The sequence below is a fragment of the Gigantopelta aegis genome, chromosome 11 (assembly GCF_016097555.1).
Source record: "Gigantopelta aegis isolate Gae_Host chromosome 11, Gae_host_genome, whole genome shotgun sequence".
In the NCBI taxonomy this organism is placed as follows: domain Eukaryota; kingdom Metazoa; phylum Mollusca; class Gastropoda; order Neomphalida; family Peltospiridae; genus Gigantopelta; species Gigantopelta aegis.
In genome coordinates this window covers 10950439-10977046 of record NC_054709.1, presented here as the reverse complement: position 1 = coordinate 10977046, position 26608 = coordinate 10950439, and the positions used below count along the sequence as shown (strand labels likewise).

The window sequence follows — 26608 nt, the reverse complement described above, 5'->3', positions numbered from 1 at the left end:
ACTACCTTTAGGGTGAATCTCACGCCTTGAAACATTTACAGGTTGTGGCAACTCTGTAACATTCTATGTACAACCGTAGGTGCTCTTTTTGACATTGCACCCTCTCCCTAGAAAAATACCGCAACCGCTCCTGCCCCAAGAGTCATATGATCAAACCGAAAGCACGCGTCCAATGTCGGTGCACGCTTTGTATATAAATTTTAACATATGGTTTACATGATCTATGTAGACAGGCAGTGTGAGATATCTATCTCTAAGATTCTCAATGAAAGCTCGCAGAAGAATGGAAAGGGCCGCCATTGATAAAAATATATGTCCCCAGGGAGCGAGTCTGACCCGAAATGCCTTGCTGGCGACGCCCCGGCGTACGAAACCAGAGCGTACTCGGTAACACGCAGTACAGCACTACAAAACTATGCTGCTAATCATGAGGAGAACGGAAATACGGATAACTCGGAAATAGGTAGTGCAATACCAAAAAGCTATGCTGGGTTTGGTAAATATTGGAATTCGGGCAGTTTTATAAATATTCTGCTAACAAAAAAGATAACAGGGAAGCATGTATGCAGGCAGGCAGATACAAAGACAGATATATTATAAGAACAAACGGATATATTATACGAACTGACAGACAGGCAGACAAACAAACATACTAGCGGGCAAACAGACAGGCAGGCAGCCGACTTGTGATAAAACTAAAATCTGAAATAAAACTAATATTTTCATTAAACACAACAAAAGACACAAAGAAACACTAGTATACAATAAGATCATTTCTTGTATAGTCAACATAATATATATCATTTGTTTTGAAACACAAACAAATACATGAGAAAATATTGCTCGCAACGTCATGATAACAGGAACTTTCTTTCATTCGACGATGTAACAAAGCACACTGGCACAAGTTTCATTTTCCAAACTTAATCCATTCACTTTTTTTTTTTACCCCCAATTAGAGTCCATTTAAGCCACACTTCACTCAAAGTATCAGAATTTCCCTCCCGCCACTTCAATCGTAATATCAGCCCCGCCATATCGCCCCGCACGCCATCTTGAACCACCTCTGTTATCGCAGCACGTCAAATGAATGTTTACTGCCCTCGTTGGATTAAATTTTAATAGGATATGACGCCGATAGGACAAATCGCTACAATTGTAACTCGTGCATGGGTTTGCCGGCGCCTAGACGTTTCGTAAAAGAGCGGCATTGTCCAACAAACGATAAAATTGTCTTACCAAGTTCACGCATTCGAAAGAAACAGATGCTAGATGCGTATCTGTCTCTGCGACGATATGTTTTGACTCTGTCCATGAGAGTCTAACTGTGAAGCGATCTATCTGAACTCTTTTAAGTCTTCTGTTCATTGGATTCCAACCGAAAACTCTGTGTCAAAGAGATTGCGTGAGGTCGGAGTTTGAAAAAAAGAGAGGTGTATACCGCCAAATCAAATCACACAGACCATATCGAGAGCTGACAAACAAAACTGGATATGTCCATCTCTCTCTCTCTCCCTTCCTCCCCCCCTCTCTCTCTCTCTCTCTCTTGAGGGGTGAGTGGGGGTGGAGGTGGGTGTCTGTACCTCTGTGTCGCTGTCTCTGTCTGTCTGTCTGTCTGTCTGTCTGTCTCTCTCTCTCTCTCTCTCTCTCTCTCTCTCTCTCTCTCTCTCTCTCTCTCTCTCTCTCTCTCTCTCTCTCTCTCTCTCTCTCTCTCTCTCTCTCTCTCTCTCTCTCTCTCACACACACACACATTTTGGTTGGACACTGCAGTGTTATTCCTGCAAAACATCATGTTTTCCAGAGTACTATATCTACAAGTGATAAATACCTTGTTGCCTACAATATCTATACACCAAAACAAAATAAAAGTTCTTAAATAGCAATAATTTATTTTTTACTTTTAAAATATCAAATGCCTTGTCACCTACAATATCAAATTAAACCAAAACAGAATAGTTCTTAAATAACAAGAATTTATTTCTTATTTTTTAAATAAAAATTGTCTTCAAAACGAGTCGAAATAAAAGCATAAAAAAGTTTGACTAATATAACATTTCTTGCTGATCATATAAAACATCTGTCTAGTCATTATATGTTGCCAATATATAAAACTCGAGAAATGGAATATATATATATATATATATATATATATATATATATATATATATATATATATATATATATGTATGTAATAGTCAAATACGACATACATACAATATATAGATATTCATACATCAATACATCAATACATACATACATACATACATATATGCATGACATATATAAATGCATGCATCCATGCATGAATCTCGTTTATATATATATATATATATATATATATATATATATATATATATATATATATATATATATATATATATATATATATATATATATATTATATATATATATATATATATATATATATATACATAATATATATATATATATATATTGCACTTTTGTCCTACGCTATTACTCCGAGTTTCACGCCCTTCGACGATCTTCAGATAGCTGACACTGGTGAAAAGATTGCAGGGTGTTTTTTTTATGTAGTGCGGTTGCGTGGTTTGAGCTTACTGGTGTGACGGCATTTTGAGATGAGCTCAGTCCTTTTGTTGAGATTGTTTTTGTATTTTGTTTGTAGGATGGCGAGCTTTTCCTCAATGCACAGGTTACATTGGCCGGAGTTTCGTTTGTACGTGTTCGACTGTTTGATGATTTGCCAGCTTATTTCATAATTTGTTCGCTGTTTTTTTAGTTCCCAGACAGCTCTACTCTCTCTTAAAGTATTGAGCACCTTTCAAGCCTTTAATGATAACCACCAGTATTCTATATATATATATATATATATTTCTAAGTTTCGGTCAATTTTGGACCAAGTTTACTTTTGAGGTTCCTATACAATAAATCAACTTTGAATGACTATACTCGTCATTAAGGCGCGTGTAATAAAAATAAAAAACCCCATTAATATCAGCAGTGTATCAATTAACGAAACCAGTGCAATTACAAAAAAATAAATAATTCAGTAACCTATATTTAATTATCTTACAAAAGTAGTTTGGTGTTATGTCACATGGCATAAATACAAAATTATCTACAGTAATATTCGTGACAAATGCGAACATCATCATCTGAATGTTCCGCATGTGTTAATTGATTTGTGGGAATTTTGCAAAGCACTGTTACTTTTGGGAATTAGTGGGGGTCAAACCGTCGGCCACCCAGACCCTTAAGGCGAGAACAAACCGTCTGATGTTGACAGGGCAGAACGACCGTAAACACATTAAACACGCTAGACGCTAGTTACGGTAGTCTCGCCGAATCTCGTGTAGCGAGTTCTCGTCCAGCGTTGTTTGAAGTGACCATTGTTATTAGAAGCGGAACATCTACAGTAAAATAAAAATATTGATAATGTTACTGATGTCTCGCTAAAGTCACGTGTCGCGTGGTGTTTGAAGTGGCCACTGTTTTAGAAGCGGAATATCTAAGGTAAAATAAAAATATTGACAATGTTACTGAAGTCTCGCTGAATCTCATATTGTGAGTTCTCGGCCCGCGTTGTTTGAAGTAGCCATTGTTCTTAGAAGCGGAATATCTACAGTAAAATTAAAAAATATTGACAATGTTACTGAAGTCTCGCTGAATCTCGTGTCGTGAGTTCTCGAATCGCTTTGTTTGAAGTGGCCATTGTTTTTATTTACAATAAAATAAAAATATTGACAATTTTACTGAAATCTCGTATAGTGAGATCTCGTCCTGCGTTGTTTGAAGTGGCCATTGTTTTAGAAGCGGAATATCTACAGTAAAATACCAATACTGACAATGTTACTGAAGTCTTGCTGAATCTCGTGTTGTGAGTTCTCGCTCTGCGTTGTTTGAAGTGGCCACTGTTTTAGAAGCGGAATATCTACAGTAAAATACCAATATTGACAATGTTACTGAAGTCTCGCTGAATCTCGTGTTGTGAGTTCTCGCTCTGCGTTGTTTGAAGTAGCCATTGTTCTTAGAAGCGGAATATCTACAGTAAAATAAAAAAATATTGACAATATTACTGAAGTCTCGCTGAATCTCGTGTCGTGAGTTCTCGGACCGCGTTGTTTGAAGTGGCCATTGCTTTTATCTACAGTAAAATATAAATATTGACAATTTTACTGAAGTCTCGCTGAAGTCACGTGTAGCGAGTTTTCGCACCGCGTTGTTTGAAATGGCCATTTCCTTTAGAAACGGAATACCTACAGTAAAATACCACTATTGACAATGTTAAAAAGTCTCGCTGAAGTTTTGTTTTTGTTTACCGACACATTGATTTATTAATCATCGGCTATTAAATTTTGATGTTAAACATTTGATATTTTTTACTCGTAGTAGTAGAGGAAACCCGCCACATTTTTCCATTAGAAGCAAGGAATCTTTTATATGCACCATCCCACAAACAGGATAACACATACCACGGCCTTTGATATACCAGTCGTGGTGCACTGGCTAGAACGAGAAATAACCCAGTGGGCCCACTAACGAGGATCAATCCCAGACCGACTGCACATCAGGCGAGCGCTTTACCACTGGGCTGGGTTTGTTCAGTTTAATGACACCACTAGAGCACATTGATTTATTAATCATCAGCTATAGGATGTCAGATATTTGGTAATTTTGACATACAGTCTGAGAGGAGAAAACTGCTACATTGAGTCTCGCTGAAGTCACGTGAAGCGAGATTTCGCCACATGGTCTTTGAAATGGCCATTGTTGTTAGAAGTGGAAAATCTACAGTAAAATACAAATATTGACAATGAGCCTGGATAAGGGTTAGCAGCGAGATCTCATTACAGGTTCGCCTTTGATCCGCGGCGACTCGCTTATTATTTCTGTAACGATTAGTCTTACGGAGGGACGCTTGATATTTGCGAGGTTTTTTTTTGCACACGACATCTTGTCGTTCCGGTGTGGTTGTGAACAGACGACATATTTCGATGATCAGAAGTGCTGAAATGTGTTAGTGCATGTAGTGGTTGTGGGTGTGTTTGTGAACAGACGACAGATGCCGATGGTCAGAAGTGCTGAAATTTGTTAATGCATGTATATAGTGGCGTCAAACCACCGGTCTCGGTGGTGTTGTGGGTAAGTCATCGTGCTTAAAGGTTCCATTGTACCAAGTTGTCCTATTGCCGACAACGTAAACGTTTACTAATAAAACTGAAATAAACGTAGCATCAACACACCAGGCAGTAAACCAATAAAAAAAAGTGTGGCACCGCACATTTAACCTACCTGCAAGAAAATGTTTGTGTGTGGGGGGTGGGGGGTGGGGGTGAGGTGTTATATATACACACACACACACACAAGAATTGGGCACAAGTTATCTCTTCTAATTAAAAACATTAAATTGTACAATAATGGGGACTGCAATTTTCTGTAAATAAATCATTCAATCAATGAAAGTAAACTTTTGTGAAAAACGATTGATTAATTTGAAAGGGGAGAAAAAGAAATAATCGATGGTTTAACAGTATTCACTACTAACTTTTCATCTTCTTAGACAGTGCACTGGTAAGCAATAACAATATAATAGAAAAAGAAACAAAATAAATAAATAAATAATTTCGCACCACGAGATAAAGTTTTCTAATGTGTCTCACATATAAACAGAATAAGGCAATAGGACTTTCAATTCTTTTATTGCTTTAAAGGGGCATTCCCGAGTTTGCTGCATTGTAAAATGTTTCCGACAAATAAAATACTTCTACGATTAAACTTGTTTAGAATATCAGTGTCTGTATATTCAATGTGTTTCTGATCGTGTTAATATTTGTAAGAAGCCCAAACTGAATTTTGTCTTCAAATAATTTTGTACGTGCAAAAAAATATTTTAGGGAAATAAAATGAAATTTACGCTAGTACAAATATTAGAACCTTCAAAAACACGTTTATTATACAGCCACTAATATTTTATGCAGGAGAATATATTTGATATGTAATTATAATCGTTAAAACGTCTCTGTTAATTGATAACATCTCAAAAATTGAAGAAATCTCAGGAATGTCCCTTTAAACTACAAGCTTATCAGCACAGCAGATATTTACACACACAATACATATATATATATATATATATATATATATATATACACATGTATATATATATTTCATCAGATCTTTAATAGTTTTAGTACACATTAGATATTTGAGAACAGAACAGGAACAGGACATGGTTTAACGTGTACATTCAGAGCAAGCTGTTGTGGCACATGTCTATCATGAGCACGGGTGTGGGCCAGGACAGGACAGGAAAGGTGGGGGAGGTAGGGGGAGGGACCGCCTGTGCTGACTGGGTTGGGGCCGGTATCAGGCGGAGGGTATGGTGGTGCTATGGAATTTGGAATTTGGATGATGGTCTAAAATATGCCAAAGGAATGAGACAAAAGGAATTCATCAGTAATATAACTTAATTTATCCTATAACTTACCCATGATATCCATGTCATAATCCCAGGTGATAATTTTAGTGTATTAACCCGGTTAATAATGGTATGCGAATGTTTTAAGGTCTCTAGGTAATGTGTTGCTCTGGATGGGTCATTTGCTTACAAGCCAACAAGACCCGTGTACCTGAGCGTAACGTTTTCAAAGATTTGTTTAAAATGCGTGACGTCAAACTAATCTGTGCTAATCGTGATGACGTCATATTATCGATGGCGGCGACTTTAGTATTGTGATTAACTAAATATGAATTAAAATGTTATTTTTGAAGTGTTATAGGATAAATAGAATTCGATACTCGTGTTTTTTAATATGTAAAATATCAACCTCGTCTAGTTAATCGGTATTTGTCAAAGCGATCTTTCAAAATCTAATAAAGGTTTAACTTACAGAATATTTAAAGAGAACTTGAATTTTGAAAAGTATTTTAATATATTGGATAAAACTATGTGTAATGTATTTCTTAGATTTCGTATTGCTAATCACTTTTCCCCTACTGAGACAGGAAGGTGGTCCAGTATTTTATATGCAGAGAGAAAATGTATTTATTGTTCTACTGATGACGTTGGTGATGAATTTCATTATTTATTTGTTTGTACAAAATTTACTGAAGAAAGATGTAAATATATTCATAAATAGTATACCATTAGACCAAATATTCATAAATTTAAGCAGCTTTTTAATTGTAAAAAAATTGGCATCCTTAGAAAGCTATGTAAATTTATAACTATTATTAACAAAACTTTCTGTTCCTCCTAAGACTTCTAGTATGTACAGTATATGAATTATTTGTTTTATTGAAGCCTGTTATCTTGACGCTGATATGTATGTATATCAGGGCCGTACCCTGACCAAAATCCATGGGGGGGCACTAAATTTTATAAATAATTTTTAACATACTATAAAGATTAAACATTTCTATGCTATTACTGGAGATATATATAAAAAAAAAAGGACAAGATTCTTAGGGGGGGGGGGGCAGCTGCCCACCCCCGGAGGGTACGGCCCTGTATATATGTGTTCCTCAAATGCCATCGAACGATGGCTTAGAGTGTAATAAAGTTCTGTTCTGTTCTGTTCTGTTCTGTCGAGGCTCTGCCATTAACATAGACTCGGTTGATATTTTCCATATTAATAAATACTCGTGCCGAACCCTAACTATATATTTTCCTTAAACCTTGAAATACTGGGCATAACAGCATGAAATAATATTCATATTCAACATCGTTATAAGAGAGGTGGCATTTTTTTGGTTATTTTGTTCAGTGTTATAATATCCCCCTCTTTCAATGTCTAAGTGAAGAAATGAGAACCTTAATTTAGTGATGTACTTTTATATTGAGCGGGTAAAGTAATATCCATTACGATATGTTTGTATAGTGTACATTTTGCTGACGTCCGGATTTCATTTAACAAGTTTTGCCCTGATTGATAAAACAATGCGTCGCTTGATTTCTAGTAAAGTATAATTTTTGTCAACGAAATATTGGTTTATCCGAAGATAGCCAAATCCCAGTTCATTTAAACTTTTTTTTTCACACAATTTACCCAATTATTAGAACATGATATTTAGTATGTTATTTAGTAAAACCAAATTGTTATATGCTGTTTTCAAGATACGATGTTCAACTGTCAATAGTATTTTAGTATTCTATATAGTCTTTGGTATTTTAGTCTCAATTCACCATGTACTGATGCATTATGAGTTTATGAGTAGACTCTTTAACACCAAACAATTGCTTACAGAAATCAATATGAGCCGGTTCTATATTGGGACCTCTATGTATGCCCCACACTTCGGAATAATATGATAATATACTGACTGCTACAACTTTAGTATGGCACCCCCCCCCCCCCCCCCCCCCCCCCCCCCAAAAAAAAAAACCAACAAAAAAACCAACAACAAAAAACCCGGGGGCGGGACGTAGCTCAGTGGTACAGCACTCGTCGACCTAAGATCGATCCCCATCGGTGGGCCCGTTGGGCTATTTCTCGTAACAGCCAGTGCTCCACAACTGGTGTAACAAAGGCCATGGTATGTACTATCCTGTTTGTGGGATGGTGCATATAAAATATTCCTTGCTGCTAGTCGAAAAGAGTAGCCCATGAAGTGGCGACAGCAGGTTTCCTCTCTCAATATATGTGTAAATAAAATGTGTTGACTGCGTCGTTAACTAAAACATTTCCTTCCTGCCAAAAGACCATTGGGCTATTTCTCACTCCAGCCAGTGCCCCACGACTGGTACTTCAAAGGCCGTGGTATGTGCTATCCTGTCTATGGGATGGTGTATATAAAGATCCCTTGCTGCCAATCGAAAAGAGTAGCCCATGAAGTGGCGACAGCGGGTTTCCTCTCTCAATATCTGTTTGATCCTTAACCATATAACCGTGAATAAAATGTGTTGAGTGCGTCGTTAAATAAAACATTTCCTTCCTTCCAAAAGAAAAACGTGATGTGTTGCAAGAACGTTTCAAATCAGTCGGTGTAAAAAGTGTCTGTTTAGTTTCACTGCGAGACATTAGAGAAAACGAAATTCGATAGGATGTCAATTATTTGGAGCGGAAACACAAATAGATTAATTTTTCTGTTCTTATTGCTATTTTAATTCGATTTCTATTTTTTCTAGCATTAACACCTAACCGATGAAAATCATCCCCAGTTGTCTAATAAGGTTCCGGCAAACTTTTGGTGGAAACGCATTGCTAAATCACAGCATGTGTCTTGAAAAGTAGTTTCAAGATGGTTGGCGCACGTGCTACCAATTCTGTTTGATTGGTCACCGTAAAGAGAAGAAAACGTCTGCAAACAAGCGAATCATATATCACAACAAATTAAAGCGAGCCGCGCATGAGTTTGATTTGGCGTTTGATGAACGTCTCGATGACGTGACGCGAGCGCCATCTTGTCATGTGGCGCAGTAATCACGCCTACTGAGTTACTGCATTGAACAAATGTGACAAATTGGAACCAGTCGTCTCGCAGATGGTTTTTTGATCAATGCCGGGATATAGACACAAGCGAACCAGTCTATGGACATTTTGCTTGTTGATTGGTCTGTTGATATTTTATAAATGTGACACTAATTTTATTAAAGACAATTATATCTTTGACACGACAGACAAAAGAGTGAGTTGATTGACTCAATAAAAAAAAAAAATCCATATTATTGTTAAATATTTTGTACGGTCCAGTCAAGTAGTCCCATACCAGAGAGAATACTGCGGTTTCACCATTCATCTCATCATCATCCATATATGTGATATCCAAAAAATATATTTGTTAGTAACAAAAGAAAAATCTAATAAAAACCCAAACAATATAACAACAACAATAACGACACACACACACACACACACACACACACACACACGCAAACACACACACACGCACACACACACACACACACACACACACACAAACACACATACACACATAAACACAAACACACACATTATGACTGCAACCTTGATATGTTATTTTAATAAAATATACATGTTTATAAATTTATTTATATATATATTCTTTCATTATTTTCTTGTTTAATTATTAATTAATTAATTTATTATTAATTATTTTATTAATTAATGGGTTTTTTAATCTAGTGTATATGTCCATATTAGTTTATTTCATATGTAATCGTATGAATTAAGATTCAAGCAAACTATCCTGGACATACATACCTCGGGACAAGGTTTAATGGTTAGTGAGAGAGAGAGAGAGAGAGAGAGAGAGAGAGAGAGAGAGAGAGAGAGAGAGAGAGAGAGAGAGAGAGAGAGAGAGAGAGAGAGAGAGAGAGAGAGAGAGAGAGAGAGAGAGAGAGAGAGAGAGAGAGAGAGAGAGAGAGAGAGAGAGAGAGAGAGAGAGAGAGAGAGAGAGAGAGAGAGAGAGAGAGAGAGAGAGAGAGAGAGAGAGAGAGAGAGAGAGAGACTTTTTACTGACAGTTTAACCTCTACACCACCGTGGCGGACAATAAAGCATATTTGTCCGTCAATAAATATGGTTTGAACCATTTATTAAACAATTACTACACCTCATCTCCGATCTCTAGTCATCCTGCCACCCTCTGTTAATTCCCTTATTAAAGACATGTGACCAAATACTGTTCAAAATGTGTTACAGACATCAAAGCCATTCAAATTCTCGTTGCCTGCGCTAATTAACTTTCCTCCCTGCCACCCATGCAGTAATTACATACTAATTCGCGGAAGGATTGGTGCGCGTCTGATTAATGAACTATTTGTTGCTCGCTTAACGTTAGCAAAATGAATTTTGTTATTATTTATTTTACCAAAAAACATACATTTTACAGACAAAAGTTAAGCATGCATTCACGTGATGTTCTGTAACTGATGAGTTAATCAGAAATGTACAGTTTAATTAGCCTTTTTGTGGTATTAATGTGTAGAAAAGTCCGTTGGCGTCAAAAGGGCACTCATGAATTAGCGTGTAACTAGATATAAAGTTTGTTTGTTTGTTTGTTTTCATTTAACTTAGCACATTAATAATCGGCTATTGGATGTCAAACATTTGGTAATTCTGACACAAAGTCATCAGAGGAAACCCGCTACATGTTTCCTAATGCAGTAAGATGCACCATCCTACAGACAGGATAGCACATACCACGGCCTTTGATATACCAGTGGTGTCGTTAAACAAAACAAACGTTGAAGTATAGAAAAGAAGCTTCATAATTCCATTTGAATGACTAACATTATTTTATTATTTATCCTAAGGATTTTGTTGTTTTAGTCGTATATACGTTTTATTGGATAAAACAGCGTTGTATTTTAAACATAATATCTAAATGTATGGACAAATATTCAAAAGTTTTTAAAGACTGGTGTAGTCCATTTGTGTTAAAAGAGAACCGATGAACTGGCATGTAAGTATATACTAAACAATTATAAAACCGACATACATGTACTTACTTATAATGTTGTTCACATGTTGTGGCAGCACATTATAATTTTGATTTCTTCGACTTAAGTATGCAAACTATATGTGTACCATAGTTTTAGTTGTCGTAAATATCACAAATAAATGAAAACAAAACCCCGTTAATACCAGTATTATGGTATTTGCAATTATATCGCATTTCAAAAACTAGCAGTCAACTGAAAAAAACCTTTCTTCTTTTTCTTCTTAAATTTGTCTTAAGTTCCCATGATTCTATGACAAATCTACAGTAAGAAATGTACTGGTACCCCTGTGTATATTTAACTTTTATCTGACACTTCCCTATAAACGTAGGCTGACACACGGTCGTGCCATGGTCTGTTATCATAGGGTGCGCTCTGGCCGAGGGTCGGATGTACGCGGGGCAGATTCAATATTTTCCACAACCGCTGTATATTTGGATTTTCTGCGACTGCGTGGGAGATGCCATCTACAAATGACATTTTAAAGTTGGATATTTTTGTGACATTTGGCGTTATTTAGTTTTCAAACTGCCATGATAAATAAACTATTTTCCTCTTTTTATTTTTAAATAGGGAATCGTGTGAACTGATTTTTAAAATTTTTCATAAGGCATTTTGAGTTTTGGTTTTCTATTATCAATTTTAATTGACTATATATAGGGTCTAATTTAAAATACATGTGTAATAAGCTAATTATTATAACACGCCCCCGCCTCCTCGTGAAACTGAAATGTTGGACTATAGTAGACGTAATTCGTTTGTGACTTTTTGTACTAACTTGTTTATTCCAGTTTTGGATTTTTACTCGTACAGTGTACTTTATTTTGATAAAGTTGTATTTCAATTTTTAAAATTTAAAACATATTATAAAATGTCTGTTTATTGGCCATCATATTGCTTAAAGTGCGAAGACTTTAATTATGCTTTTGCAAGAAAATGAATATCAAATTTGGTTTAAGGACTCTTCAACGCATAGTAAGTTGTATAACTTGTGCCTAATCCATTTTCTTCTTTTAAAAAGCAATCAGATATGTTTCAATCAATCAAAGCATTTTTAAACTGCAGCTATTCTGTGTTGAACTGTTTTTCTGTATTGATAGAGTCATATATAACATATGTCAGATAGTAAATAAACAAAACTACAACGAAATACCATGCAACCAACGTAGCGTATTTGTGTCAAAATGGCTCAGTGAAAACATATTTTTCTTTTAGAGATATGCTTATTTAAGTGAATGTGAAAATACTACGGGATCAGTACAACAAACATCGACAACTTCAGCACGTTCACACGCACAGCGGCGGCTGTTTTTACAGCTACATCATCAAATAATAAGCTAAAATAACTCCGATATCAACAACCAATCGAATAAAAACATCAAACTACCAAACTTCCTGTGCTACTTTAGAGCGCCACCTGTGTTCCGGGTCAATAGTCGGGTCACGTGAGGACTTTTCCCTTTTCTAATGCTACCCTCCAGACCACCAACCTTGAGAAAACAAATTAGAGACAGCGAAGCGATCGTCGACTGGGACTTTTTCTGTGTTTGTAGTTTGCGATTTTCGTAAGAGAATCGACGTATTTATCCGCGCTGCTGTTTTCCTTAACGAGAAACCGCCGCGGGGAAAGCACTCTTGTCGAAACTTTCATCAAAGAGCTCTCCCCTTTTTTTATTATTCTTCTAGATACTTCGATACATTTCTATCAGCACGTGCGCTGAAATACGGCCGTTAGATGGCGCTGTGCTATTTGTTTTTGTTGAATTAGCGAGTATTGTGTTTGTTTGAACAAGAGGTAGTTAGACCCGTTTGTAACCAGTAGGTTAATATTCGATCTGGAAGATATGCTCTGCTTTGAACATTATAGCGAGAATCCAGCTAATGTACTGTAATGGATACTTAGGCAATGCCGTACAGTCCAACCTGCTCAGACGTCCACCTGTATAAAACACCCACACACGCCTTAAGTAGAAGACGGCCTTGAGGCCTTGACCTTAAGGGTTTTTTTCTCAGGAATTTCAGACACCGATTAAATAAACGTCTTATTGATTGTGGAGTGACTGGACATGCCAAAACATTTGGTAGCCCGGCGGACTACCGGGGATAGACAACTGGTAGTCTGAGTGAGAAATCGGTAACCAAAACAGCCCGGGCTACCGCTAAGGTCGAGCCCTGGCCTTATTGTTATGTCAAACCACCCAATAAACACCACACTCCGATACAGGGCAGGAAAAGAAAAGAAAAGTGTGTTCTGTTTAACGACACCACTAGAGCACATTGATTTATTAATAATAGGCTATTGGATGTCAAACATTTGGTAATTCTGACATACAGTATTGGAGAGGAAACCAGTCACATGTTTCTATTAGTAGCATGGGATCTTTTTATATGCACTATTATTCCACAATTATCAATACAGCGTTATTACAAATGGCAACGAGACGTGTTGCATGAAACAAACAAAAAAGAAAACAAAAGAAAAGAAAGATAACAAACCGAAACAAAGACAAACGGGGGGGGGGGGGGGGGGGGGGGGAGGGTGGTCAATCGTCGGGGACCCCCCCCCCCCCCCCAGTGTTGGAACAAATCTTAACATTTGGGTAAAAAAAGATGGAGACGTTCTGGCAAAGTAGTCTGAAACGTTTTCACCATATATTTCCATCATATCCATCCTACTCACAATATTAGCTGCAGTTCATGTAAAAATGTCTACTAATACCTTTAGAACCCTTTGTAGCGTTACGTAGTAATGCTAATATAAATGCATTTTGTTATCCAGATTGGGGCATTTTCGTTTAATTCGGGCAAAAAATCAGCCTGCCCCAATCCCCCCATAGGCGTACGGGCTCCCATTTGTGTAGAGGGGAGTGGGGGTGGGAGGCTGATTTTTTGCCGGAATTAAACGAAAATGCCCGAATCTAATAAACAACATTTATTCATATTAGTATTACTTTCAAACAGCTATATATACATTGATTCCACACTAATATGGGTAGAATGATGGTAATATATGGCAAAAAAGTTCCAAGCAAGCTAATTTTCCCCAAATATGTCTATCTTTTTGCCGAATTTGAGATATTTCTCCAACCCTGGGAGATCAGTTGCCCCTGTCTCGTACCTTTATGACCTCCCCCCCCCCCCCCGTCCCCAACCCCTCAATACAGAATCTGGATCTCGTACGCCTGTGGGTTACCTGCTGCTCTAATTTTTATTTTGCTTTGTATTTTCAGATTCCACGGTGAATGGATCGTATAAACTGGATCTGTCGTCGAAGCCGCGCAAAGAGAGGACGGCGTTCACCAAACATCAGATTCGAGAACTCGAGAAAGAGTTCGCCGTACACAATTACCTAACCAGACTGAGGCGCTACGAAATAGCAGTCGCTCTCAACCTCACAGAACGACAGGTGGGTTAAAGGGACACGCCCTAGTTACGGCTAGTTGTTAACCATTACGGCGTTGTTTTTCGCTATTAAACCCATTTTTTTTCACAAATAAAATTGCACTTTACTAACATTTTATTATTTAGAATACACATTTCCATTCACCTGAAGTGCTTTTTGGTAATCCTGGTAATCCTGATGTTTGTTAAACCACGAAATACATTTTTTGTATTTCTTAAAATGCCGCGCGCACTCGAGAAAAAACCGTTAAGCAAGCGAGGTCCAATATATTTTTAGAGGGAATCTTCCTGTGTAAACGTCACAGACGTTGGTATACCACGTGACCGTTATCATTTTGGTTCGGTTGGTTTTCTCGTGTACGGTTCGCGCAATCAACATTCGATTTGTTGTCGTTTGCTTGTTGTTCATTTTCAGTAACAATAAAGTTCAGACAAGTAAGTGTCTCAATACAAAACGTTACAAACCCTTAAAACCAATAATTTTGCTAAGTCTTACGATATCTGGAGAGGGGATACAACCAGGACAGAACAGTTGGAACATGTCCAGGAGAGGTGAAAGGAACGCACCCCAAGTCTGTGAAATTTGTCGTGACGTAGGCATTGTTGTGCTTCGAGCGACATCTACCGGTGACATCAGAATACTAACTTTCTAAATTATTTCAAGCAATTGGGACATGGGGATTCCCATGGTATTTATCGATATAAAACCTGCTTTTTCACTCCATTTGATAAAAACGTGATCTAAGTGTGTTATAGGTTTGTAGATTAACCAAATTATAATTTATTTTCGCTGGATGGAACTAGGGTGTGCGGCTTTAATATAAAGTTTGTTTTGTTTAACGACACCACTAGAGCACATTTATTTGTTTATTTATTTACCATCGGCTATTGGATGTCAAACGTTTGGTATTTATGACATATAGTCTAAGAGAGGAAACCCGCTACATTTTTTTTCATTAGTAGCAAAGGCTCTTTTATATGCACCATTCCACAGACAGGATAGCACATACCACGGCATTTTGATACACTGGCTGGAACGAGAAATAGCCCAATGGGTCCACCGACGACTACATGTACTTATATTTGGCTATTTCTCGTTCCAGCAAATGTATCACGGCTGGTATATTAAAGGTCATGGTATGTGCTGTCCTGTCTGGATTATTGCATATTAAAGATCCCTTGCTACTAAATAAAAAATGTAGCGGGTTTCCCCTCAAAGACTATGACACAATGACCAAATGTTTGATATCCAATAGCCGATGATGAAAAAATCAGCTTGCTCTACTGGTGTCGTTAAACAAAACAAACTTTAACAACTTTAAAATGTTTATATACCATTTGATTCATTTATTAATTGATTTGTTTTTCATGCATTTATTCATTCATTCATTTTGTTAAATTTCCAAATTAAGTATTTCTTTCGGCATTAATTCATTTACTTATTTTATTCCTTGATACGATAGTTAAAGACATTTTGGCGGTTAATTCAACAAACTAATGTCTTTCGAGAAATACACAAATAAAAGCATCGAAGAAAAACCCTACCAAAGAAGGTAACGAGATACGTTCTTATATGCAATACAATATCACATTCGTCAAAAAATACCTACGTATACCGCAGAATAACAACACAAATATCTTTGTGGAGGGTATGTTCAAACATCCGTGCACGTGGCTAACCGGAAGTAAAGAACTTTGTCGCACGTGCAAGTTACATATGTAGCAGGTTTCGATTTAGCCCTTAGTACACGTGACTGGAGTGCAAACCCGTCTCAATTTGCCTGTTGTGGAAAGCGAGATATTTCTTTACCTGCAACAAAAATATTAGTTTAATTTTTATACGTGTTCTCAAAATGTGGCCTGCACCTTATAACTTGATATCAAGTGTACGCAGCCGGTGATGTGTCCCAGAAACGTGTAGCGATACAGGATATTCAACTTCTACATGCTGCTGAACAAAGCCAAGGACAGATCCGAAGTAGGGGAAGAGGATGTCTTGCCCTCACCCTTGCCCCACCCACCACCCCCAAAAAACCACAAAAAAACCCGTCAAGTGTCCATTTGTTGGAACAATTTGTTTTAATTTTTCATTTCATGAATGCCAAATTTATATTGAAAAAGTTAGGTTTTTTTTTGTTGAACGGCACCACTAGAGCACAATGATTTATTAATCATTGACTATTACATGTCAAACATAATTTTGGTAATTTCGACATATAGTCCTAGAATGGAAACCGGTTACATTTTTTCCAATAGAAGCAAGGGATCTTTTATATTCAACATCCCAGACAGGATAGCACATACCACGGCCTTTGGTATACCAGTTGTGGTGCACTGACTGCAACGAGAAATAGCCAAATGGGCCCACCAACGGGAATCGATCTTAGACCGACCGCGCATCAAGCGAACGCTTTACCACTGGGCTACGTCCTGTCCCGATAAACTGATATTGAAGTGCCCGTTGAAGGAGTGAGTCCAAATCCTTTTGCCCTTAATCCTCACCCTAAAATAGTTCCTGTGTCCGCCACTGAAATCTGCACCATAAAAGCACTACTGGTGGATCTAGGGGTGGGGGTGGGTGGGTACATATTGCTACTACCTGCCTATATCCCTGAATCAGGATTTAAGCTGGACCCAAAAAACTGTTACAAAATTTTGCGAATTTGCTAAGAAAATAAAACTAATAATAAAACTGTTGAGTTTGCTGAATAGTGAGACGTTTGTGACTCATAAAAATATTTATCCTATAACTTACCCAAGATATTCATGTCATAAATCCATGTGATAATTTAGTGTATTAACCTGGTTAATAATTGTATGCAAATTTGCAAGGTCTCTAGGTAATGTGTTACTGTAGACGTGTCATTTGCTTACAAGCCGTCAAGACCTATATACTTAAGCGTAACGTTTTCAAAGAGTTAGTTAAAAGGCGTGACGTTAAACTAACGTCATATTACCGCTGGCGGCGACTTTAGTACTGTGATTAACTAAAAATTTAATTAAATTGTTATTTCAGAAGTGTTATAGAATAAATAGAATTCGCTACTCGTTTTTATAATTTGTAAAATATCAACCTCGTCTAGTTAACATAGACTCGATTGGTATTTTCCATATTAAAAAATACTCTATATATCCAATATATATTACATATTAAATACACTAATCGCTCAAGTAGCTCAAACTAGATGTGATCTCCAAATAATTTCCTACGTACGAAAATATATATACATGTATATGTATTAGGAAATAAAAACGTTTGACTTAGTACAAACAATAGGACGATAACAAATACATCTAATATAGAGCCAAAAATATGTTTTGAAGTTATATATCTATCTATCTATCTATCTATCTATCTATCTATCTATCTATCTATCTATCTATCTATCTATCTATCTATCTATCTATCTATATATATATATATATATATATATATATATATATATATACACACACATACACACACATACACATACACACATACACACACACACATTATATATATATATATATATACAGTAAAACCTTTCAAGACCGGACCCTCTGTAAACCGTAATTCCCTCAAAACCGGACATTTCACAGTCCCTTTTTAAAAACCAGTACAGACCTTAACCTCTGTAAACTGGATCCCTCTTAAAACTGGACATTTGTCTTGGAACCTAGGGTGTCCAATTTAGAGGGGTATCACTGTATATATATATACAATTGTGGCCGCGATAGCAGGTTCATTTTCGCTTTTTTATGACAAAAGTGTGGCCACTGGCCGCGTTGAGCAGGTGGTTGCCATATAGAGGTAAAATATATAGTAAAATGCATTGGGGGGACCTCAGGGTGGCCGCCATGGACAGGTGGCCGCCATATGGAGGTGGCCGCGAAGGCAGGTTTGACTGTATATATATATATATAGTTTTGTTTCCAGTTCATCACGATTTTTTTTCTTAAAAACTGAAAATGATATAGATTCCTCTTATTTCCATCAGTAACGTTTCCAAGAAAAGTTGACTATCTATGGAAAATTGAATTTCATCTTTTGGTATAGAATCTAAGATTTCATAATTTTATATAGGGACGGCATACTTCCGTATTATTTTTGATATGGTTTCCTTCACCACCTTACAATATTCTTTATCTATAAGTAATGAATTATTAAACGTCCTGCTGGACCCTTTTTTATTTGAATTAACGTTATATTTAAAACTACTGCTGAATGGTCAGAATGATAACTATTTTCAACTATACCTTTTTCTACCATTGGAATCAAATTATTGGACATTAGAAAGAAATCGAGTCTAGCTTGTTTTAAAGGAGTCGTTTTTTTCCCCCAAGTATACCTTCTAAGATTAGGATAAAGTTCTCTGAAAGGATCTATTAAATCGAACGTTTTCATGTTATCAATAATTACTTTTTGACATTTAGGATGGCTGATGTGTAAATATTTTTTTTGTATCCAGATTTGGTTTAACACTAGATTGAAATCACTTGCTAGCTTGATTCACTGATTGATTGACTGATTGACTGATGGATGAATTGTCTGATTGACAAACTTTAAGTCGCATGTGGCAATTCGTAGAACGACATCTTAAATTCGGCTTAGTAAAGATTGCCATTAGCATTTACACTTGTATCGAATTCTCGACATACCTACCACCCATCTGAACATTACGGTATCCTTAAATCACTCCGCGTGACGTCATACACTGATTTACGACACCGTCACGTGTAAGTCAATATCTGGTTCTTTTTTTTCTTCTGTGACTGAAAAAAATATCGCTGATCATTTGTACACGAGGAATATCCATCTAACACACGTGGTGTTCCACCATCCGCCAGTGATGACTTCCACACACATACCACACAGAACCGCTAAACAGTCATGGGAAAACCCGCCAAGCCATGAAATCCTAGTCAAGCGGCGATAATATTGCCACTAATGTGTCATACAATAACGGGAGTGAGACCGCTAGTAGAACGATGACGTAGAGAGAGAGAGAGCGTGCACGACAGCGTGTGAGGTGCGAGCGTGGCTTATCTCTCCCATCAGCTACTACGTCTTTTAACCGCGGCAAGCCGAAGCAGTCGTTAAATGTCTGATTGCATCTTTTACGATCTATCTCGCAATTCAATAAACATATCGCAATTGTTCGGAGATGTTCGGTATGCATCATGCAGATTCGGAGGGCAAAGGATAGATGGATAATAGGTGTTCGTTATTTATTTAGTTAGTTAGTTAGTTAGCTATGTAGTTATTTATTTAGTTATTTAGTTATTTTATTTATTTATTTATTTATTTATTTATTTATTTATTTATTTATTTTTATTTATTTAGTTAGTTAGTTAGTTAGTTAGTTATTTATTTATTTATTTATTTAATTATTTATTATTTATTTATTTACTTATTGTTTAATTAATTAATTAATTTAATAATTTATTAATTTATTTATTTGTCTTTATTTATTGTCTTAATTTATGTGATTATTTTTAATTTATTGATGAACATTTAATTTATAGTTAATACAATTTAAATAATAATTTTAAGTTTAATTAAAAATAAATAAAAGGTGATATTTTGTAATCTAAATTCAAAAGAAAATAATTATTTAAACATGTTTTAATATCGCCATTGAACATATTTGAATAGTGTATTGTTTAAATTATGCATTCAAATAATAAATAAGCAAACAAACAAACAAACAAACAAACAAACAAAAGGGAACCACTTTTATTCCTAAAGCGAATGGCGAAAAATATTAATTTCATTTATTTCTGAATCAGCTGCAATTGTTCATAGAACATTAATGTCGACATATTCAATGTTTATGGTCGTCCTAATGTTTATAGTAACACATAATGATACTACCTCCTAATAATTTCGTTCGTACGAGAAAACTATATACTCGTGTATAATATGAGGATATGAGGAAATACAAACATTAGGATCTCCACAATATATTGTGTACAACCCCCCCCCCCCCCCCCAACCCCCCCACAAAAAAACACAAACAAAAAGCAACCCCCCCAAAACCCACCAAAAAACAACAACACAAAAACCAACAAATAAACAAACAAGCAAAACAACAACAAACACACATCCCCCCAAAAAAACCCCAAACAAAACCACACAAAAAACAACCCACAAAAAACCCACCCACACCCCACAAAAAAACCCACAGAAAAAAAACAAATAAAAACAAATAATAATAATTATAATAATAATAAAAACCACGAACTTAGAAATTTGTTAGGATAATAACTGATATACATTATGTTTTCCCATAAATTAAAAAACAAGTTTGTGCATTAATTAGTTTGGTTTGCTTGTCTTCAAGAACATAATGTAGATGAAAAAGATGTTAAATCTTAACGCATAACGTTGAAGAATTACATTAAAATAAATAACAAATAAGTATTTTATATACACTAACACGAGAACAGACACATAAATGACTTAAAACATTTTGGTTCATTGCTTACTTATCAACATTTTACAATAATTTATAATACTGAAGTAAATGTCTAAAATGGTCTTTCATTCAAAATAAAAATCTTATAATAAACACACTGTTATACACTTCAGTCAATTATATAATACAAATATGGATATAGTGTTATATATTTTAATAATTTGGACAATACAGTGAGGATACACTGTTACATATGTTAATCGTTTATATTATTAAAATATGGATACACTGTATTTTAAGCATTTATATAGCGTTATGTTAATCGTTTATATAATGAAAATATGGATACACTGTTATATATTTTAATGATTGACTAAGGAAAATGTGGATATTTGTTATATATTTTCGCCATTTATATAATGAAAATATGGATACATCGTTGTATATTTTAATTATTTATATAACGAAAAAATGGCTATTCGGTATATATTTTATCATTTATAAAATGAAAAAAGATAAAACTAAATAGTAATGTTTCATTCATCTGGTTAAGACAAAACATTTTGCAGCCTGCACCCCCCCCCCCCAAAATAACACCAGTATGCACACGTCAGTCAGGGATGGATATATATATATATATATATATATATATATATATATATATATATATATATATACAGTGAAACCTCTCAAAACCGGACCCTCTATAAACCAGAATTCCCAAAAACCGAACATTGTTCACGGTCCTTTTTAAATATCAATACAGAAATTAACCTCTATAAACTGGATACCTCTTTAAACCAGACATTGTACTTTGTCCCTAGGGTGTCCAGTTTAGAGGGATTTCACTGTGTGTATATATATATATATATATATATATATATATGTATATATATTCAATCAATCACCAGAGGCGGGGATTGGGTGACTGAATGGGTGTCGGCCCCTTACCTCTACCAACATATGGATATTGCGTTATATACAATGTAGTTTTAATCCTTTATTAAAAACTTTTAGACAAGACTAGGGGTTGGACTGTAAACTATTTGCTAAAATTAAAGCAAAAGAAATATAAAGTTTTACTGTTTTTAGATACAATTTCACTATTAGTAAAGCTTCATCTAGTGTATTGGCTCTGGCAAATATTTTACAGCCTCAGCCCCACTCCCTCCCTCCATAAACATTCAATAACACCCACACGCCCATGCTTAATCGCACATGGATATATGAATATGTACCATAACATGAGACCGTTCAGCCTTTGTATGATATTCTCATATTATTGTAGAGTCTTGTAATGTGCATGTTCTGCACGTGTTGGCAAAATGGAAGGTTTATTCCTACGCCCCTATGCGCGCGATCGTTTATTTTCACGTCTGCCCGCGGGCGATGCGATCTTCCGAAAACATGTTCCTCCAATAGGTCCGGAAACCCAACTTCCGGTCTCTCTATTACTGACCAATAAACAACCACTGAAAATATCAGAGGTACTCCTGGAAATCTGTCGAAAACAAAAAGAGAGCAAATAGCACAGTATTTGTATTTTAGTTTTTTAAACAGATATTTAAATCTAGAATATATTTTAAAAAATTTACATTTTCTATAATTTGTAGGTTTTATACCAGAGTAACATTGAAAACAATATCAGTAATAACAAATCTTTCAACTATCCAATTTATGACAAACATTTTTTACATTCGTCCGTTCACCTGTCTGTCCAGATATTCTTAAAGGGACATTCGTGAATTTGCTGCATTGTAAGATATTTCCGACTAATAAAATATATCTACGATTAAATTTACATATTAAATGTATTTTCTTGGTTAGAATATCAGTGTCTATATATCCAATGTGTTTCTGGTTGTTTTAATGTTTGTAAGAAGCTCAAACTGGATTTTGTCTTCAAATATTTTGGTATGTACGAAAAAAACATATTTTAGGAAATAAAATGACATTTAACCCAGTACAAATATCAGAACGATCAGAAACACGTTTAATATACAGCCACTAATATTTTATGCAGAAAAATATATTTGATATGTAATTACAATCGTTAAAAAGTCTCTGTTAGTCGATAACATCTTTAAAATTGCAGCAAACTCAGGAATGCCCCTTTAACATGCAATAACACCCATACGCCCATTCTAATCGCACATGGATATATGGATATGTACCATAACATGACGTTAAACCATTGTATGATATTCAGTAATGTGTTTCCTCAGCTTAGGAACACTCGTATTACAAAGTTACATTTAGTTTTAATAGGTGAACGCTTTTGTTTTGAAAAGTCATACTGGACAAATCAAAATGGTTAATTTTAATATGAAAACATCTTCATTTTGAAATATCTTATTGAATAATTTAAAATGACTCATTTTTGACACGTAGACGTTTTGGTTTCAAATTATGTTATTGGATAAGACAAAATGATTCAGTTTTAATACGTTAATGATGTCGTTTTGAAAAGTGCTTTTGGGTAAGTTAAACGATTCAGTTTTAATACGTGAACGCTTTCATTTTGAAATGTGTTATTGCATGTGTCAAAATGATTCATTTTAGTACGTGAACACTTCGTTTTGAAGTATCTTATTAAACAGGTCAAAGCGATTGATTTTTAATTTTATTATCGTTTTTGTTTTGAAATAAGATATTGAACCTATTGTTGAAGATATTGTCAACGTTGTATTGAAGATATTGTCAAAAGGAATCATTTTCAATAGAAAACACGTTCGTTTTGATAGTCAAAATGATTACACAAGATATACGATCTAGGTACCATCCAGCAGAATAAAATAGACACCAACTGTAATAATGATATCAGTAAACTGCACACATTTAATTAACATCGATATTAGTCAACTAGTCTGGGGGTGGCAGTCCTCTTTGTGGCGATGCGAGAATGACGAAATCTCCAGTAAAGGATCTCATCGAGTGGCTGTCCTCCTATAAACGAGGCATTGGATAGAGTTTCATGGAATCAACCACTATTTTGCCAAATGCCCATTCGACTCTGCATTGTGCGGAGATACGGCCCTGACCATGTGTTACGGTTTTGATACGGCCCTGACCATGTGTTACGGTTTTGTCGTTCATGTTTAATAAATTAAGCACATAAATCTGCATACGAATTTGGAATACTAAAATAATAAAAATCTTAATAATTTATTTTAAACAGAAAAGTAATATTTTTTATAATTCTTATTTAACCAATAGCGTTTACTAGGTGACTGTCTTGTGTAATGAAAAACTATTATTTCACATGAAGCTGCAAGTGAATAATTATTATCACATTAAAACATGGTGCGTTTTTGTCAGAAAGTTTTTCAGGAACAATTGATGAATGAAAAAAATAAAATAAAAATATGTATTTATTGCGTTTTATTTATTTATTTAGTTAGTTATTTAGTTATTTATGTTGATTTTTCTGTCTGTCTATTCAATGTATTTTATTATCGTTATGTATATATATATACATATACATATACATATACATATACATATACACATACACATACACATACACACACACACATATATATATATTAACTAGAGTAATTATATGTTAACAAGTGATATACAATCCATGTTAGTTTTAAACTAGAGTAAGTGTATGTTAACAAGTGATATACAATCCATGTTAGTTTTAAACTAGAGTAATTAAATGTTAATAAGTGATATAGAATCCATGTTTGTTTTAAACTAGGGTAATTATATGTTAAAAAGTGAGTAATTATATGTTAACAAGTGATATACAATCCGTGTTTGTTTTAAACTTTCAGGTCAAAGTGTGGTTTCAGAATCGACGAATGAAGTGGAAGAGAGTGAAAGGAGCTCAGTTGGTTAGGGACAAAGTCACCGGGCAGCTTAAACCTCTGATGACGCCATGTGTGACGTCATCGGGAAACATATTCAGTGACTCATTAAAAGACGCTGGTTGTGTATCACGTGATCAAGACCTCGAACACATAAAAGAGGAATCAAGTGAGGGGAAACTCACATAAAAAAAAAAAAAAATTAAAAAAAAAAAAATCTAGTGAAAGAGAGAAAAAAAAGGTTGTGACATGCCCAAATTTGCCACGGTCACGACAGCTAACAAAATGATATTAATCGTTGTAAACGACCGTGATACAGGCAACCAATGACAAGAGTGATGACACAATATGACGCAAACATGGCGGAATTACGTGCTGTCTCAGAACAATGGTATCTGCTCCAGATTCTACAAGTTTCCTCAATGCAATGGGATGAATCGTGATCAAGGGTGGATATGTTTCTCTCTAAATGCCAAAGTCCGTCCAAGACATGTCGTGATATAAGTTTCGTGCATCGACGTAATGGTGTGTTTATTTCGAGATAGAAGACACAAAACAGCACACACAAATATAATCACCGATATGAGAAGACCCCCACAAATAATGGAAAAACCCAATTAACATAACGGACGTCTATAGATCGCAAAAACATATTTCGATATAACCGAAGTTGATAAAACGTACTAACGAGAGTACACTTCGATATAACCAAACTAGAGTTCAGATATTATTGTAAGTCTTGATTACAAATAATGGAAAAACGGTTAACATAATGGACGTCTATAGACCGCGAAAACATTTCGATATAACCGACATTGATATAACGTACTAACGAGAGTACACTTCGAAATAACCAAACTAGAGTACAGATATTATTGTAAGTCTTGTTTACTAATCACATGAAGATGTTGTATGCCATTTGTGGACTAGATACCATGCGCCACAGAGCTGCTGGACCACAGATCGGTTGTTATAACTGTTGGTGTCGTAATTTGGTGTTTGCGGATACGTCATGTAAATAAAACGTACTAATGGCAGTTACTTCAATATAACCAAACCGGAATACAGACACTATTGTACGTCGGGTTTGATAACTTCGAATCCAGTTACATGCATTGATATGTGTGCTGTTCGATATAACGAAGCGGCAATTAATAAAAGTTGTCCAACCTTTCGGACGAGAAACTATGAACTGCGGTACTGTATATGGATTGTTCGTTATAACCGTTGGTCTTGGTATCTCAGTGATCATTAATAGATTGGAGTTATTTATTATTATTAAGTTTGCTGAAATGTCCACGGTAAAACAGTGAACTAATGCTGGTGATTGTGCTTTCCGTACAGACAAAACAAAATATGAATTGTAAGGCAGTATACTGTGCTTGTATTTTGAACACGCAGTGGCGGATCCAGGAATCTTTAAATGCGGTGGGGGTGAAAGTAAATGTTAAGACGAAATAGTAATTAACTGCCAAGTGCTAAACATTTGTGGTGACAAAGGTGGTCCGGATCTTTGAATCTCAAATAACGTAATATAATCCAAGTATTAGATGATTTAAAATATTGTCCATAACGACCACTCGATATC

General features: G+C 35.4%; 1 protein-coding gene across 1 annotated transcript; it reads left to right on the top strand.

The window, feature by feature from the left end:
- Window positions 1-312: 312 nt before the first annotated feature.
- Window positions 313-25648, top strand: LOC121385543 (homeobox protein MOX-2-like). Its single transcript, XM_041516253.1, has 3 exons — window positions 313-496; window positions 14633-14808; window positions 24988-25648. The coding sequence occupies exons 1-3, from the start codon at window positions 313-315 to the stop codon at window positions 25207-25209; spliced, it is 582 nt and encodes a 193-aa protein (XP_041372187.1). The 3' UTR covers window positions 25210-25648.
- The last annotated feature ends 960 nt before the right edge of the window (window positions 25649-26608 follow it).

What these genes read in the sequence shown, in the direction of transcription:
- LOC121385543 (XM_041516253.1), top strand. Translation starts at nt 313, where the DNA reads ATGTCCCCAGGGAGCGAGTCTGACCCGAAATGCCTTGCTGGCGACGCC. An exon ending in AAAAAGCTATGCTGGGTTTG is followed by an intron (nt 497 to 14,632) that starts GTAAATATTGGA and finishes TTGTATTTTCAG; the next exon opens with ATTCCACGGTGAATGGATCG. An exon ending in TCAACCTCACAGAACGACAG is followed by an intron (nt 14,809 to 24,987) that starts GTGGGTTAAAGG and finishes TTAAACTTTCAG; the next exon opens with GTCAAAGTGTGGTTTCAGAA.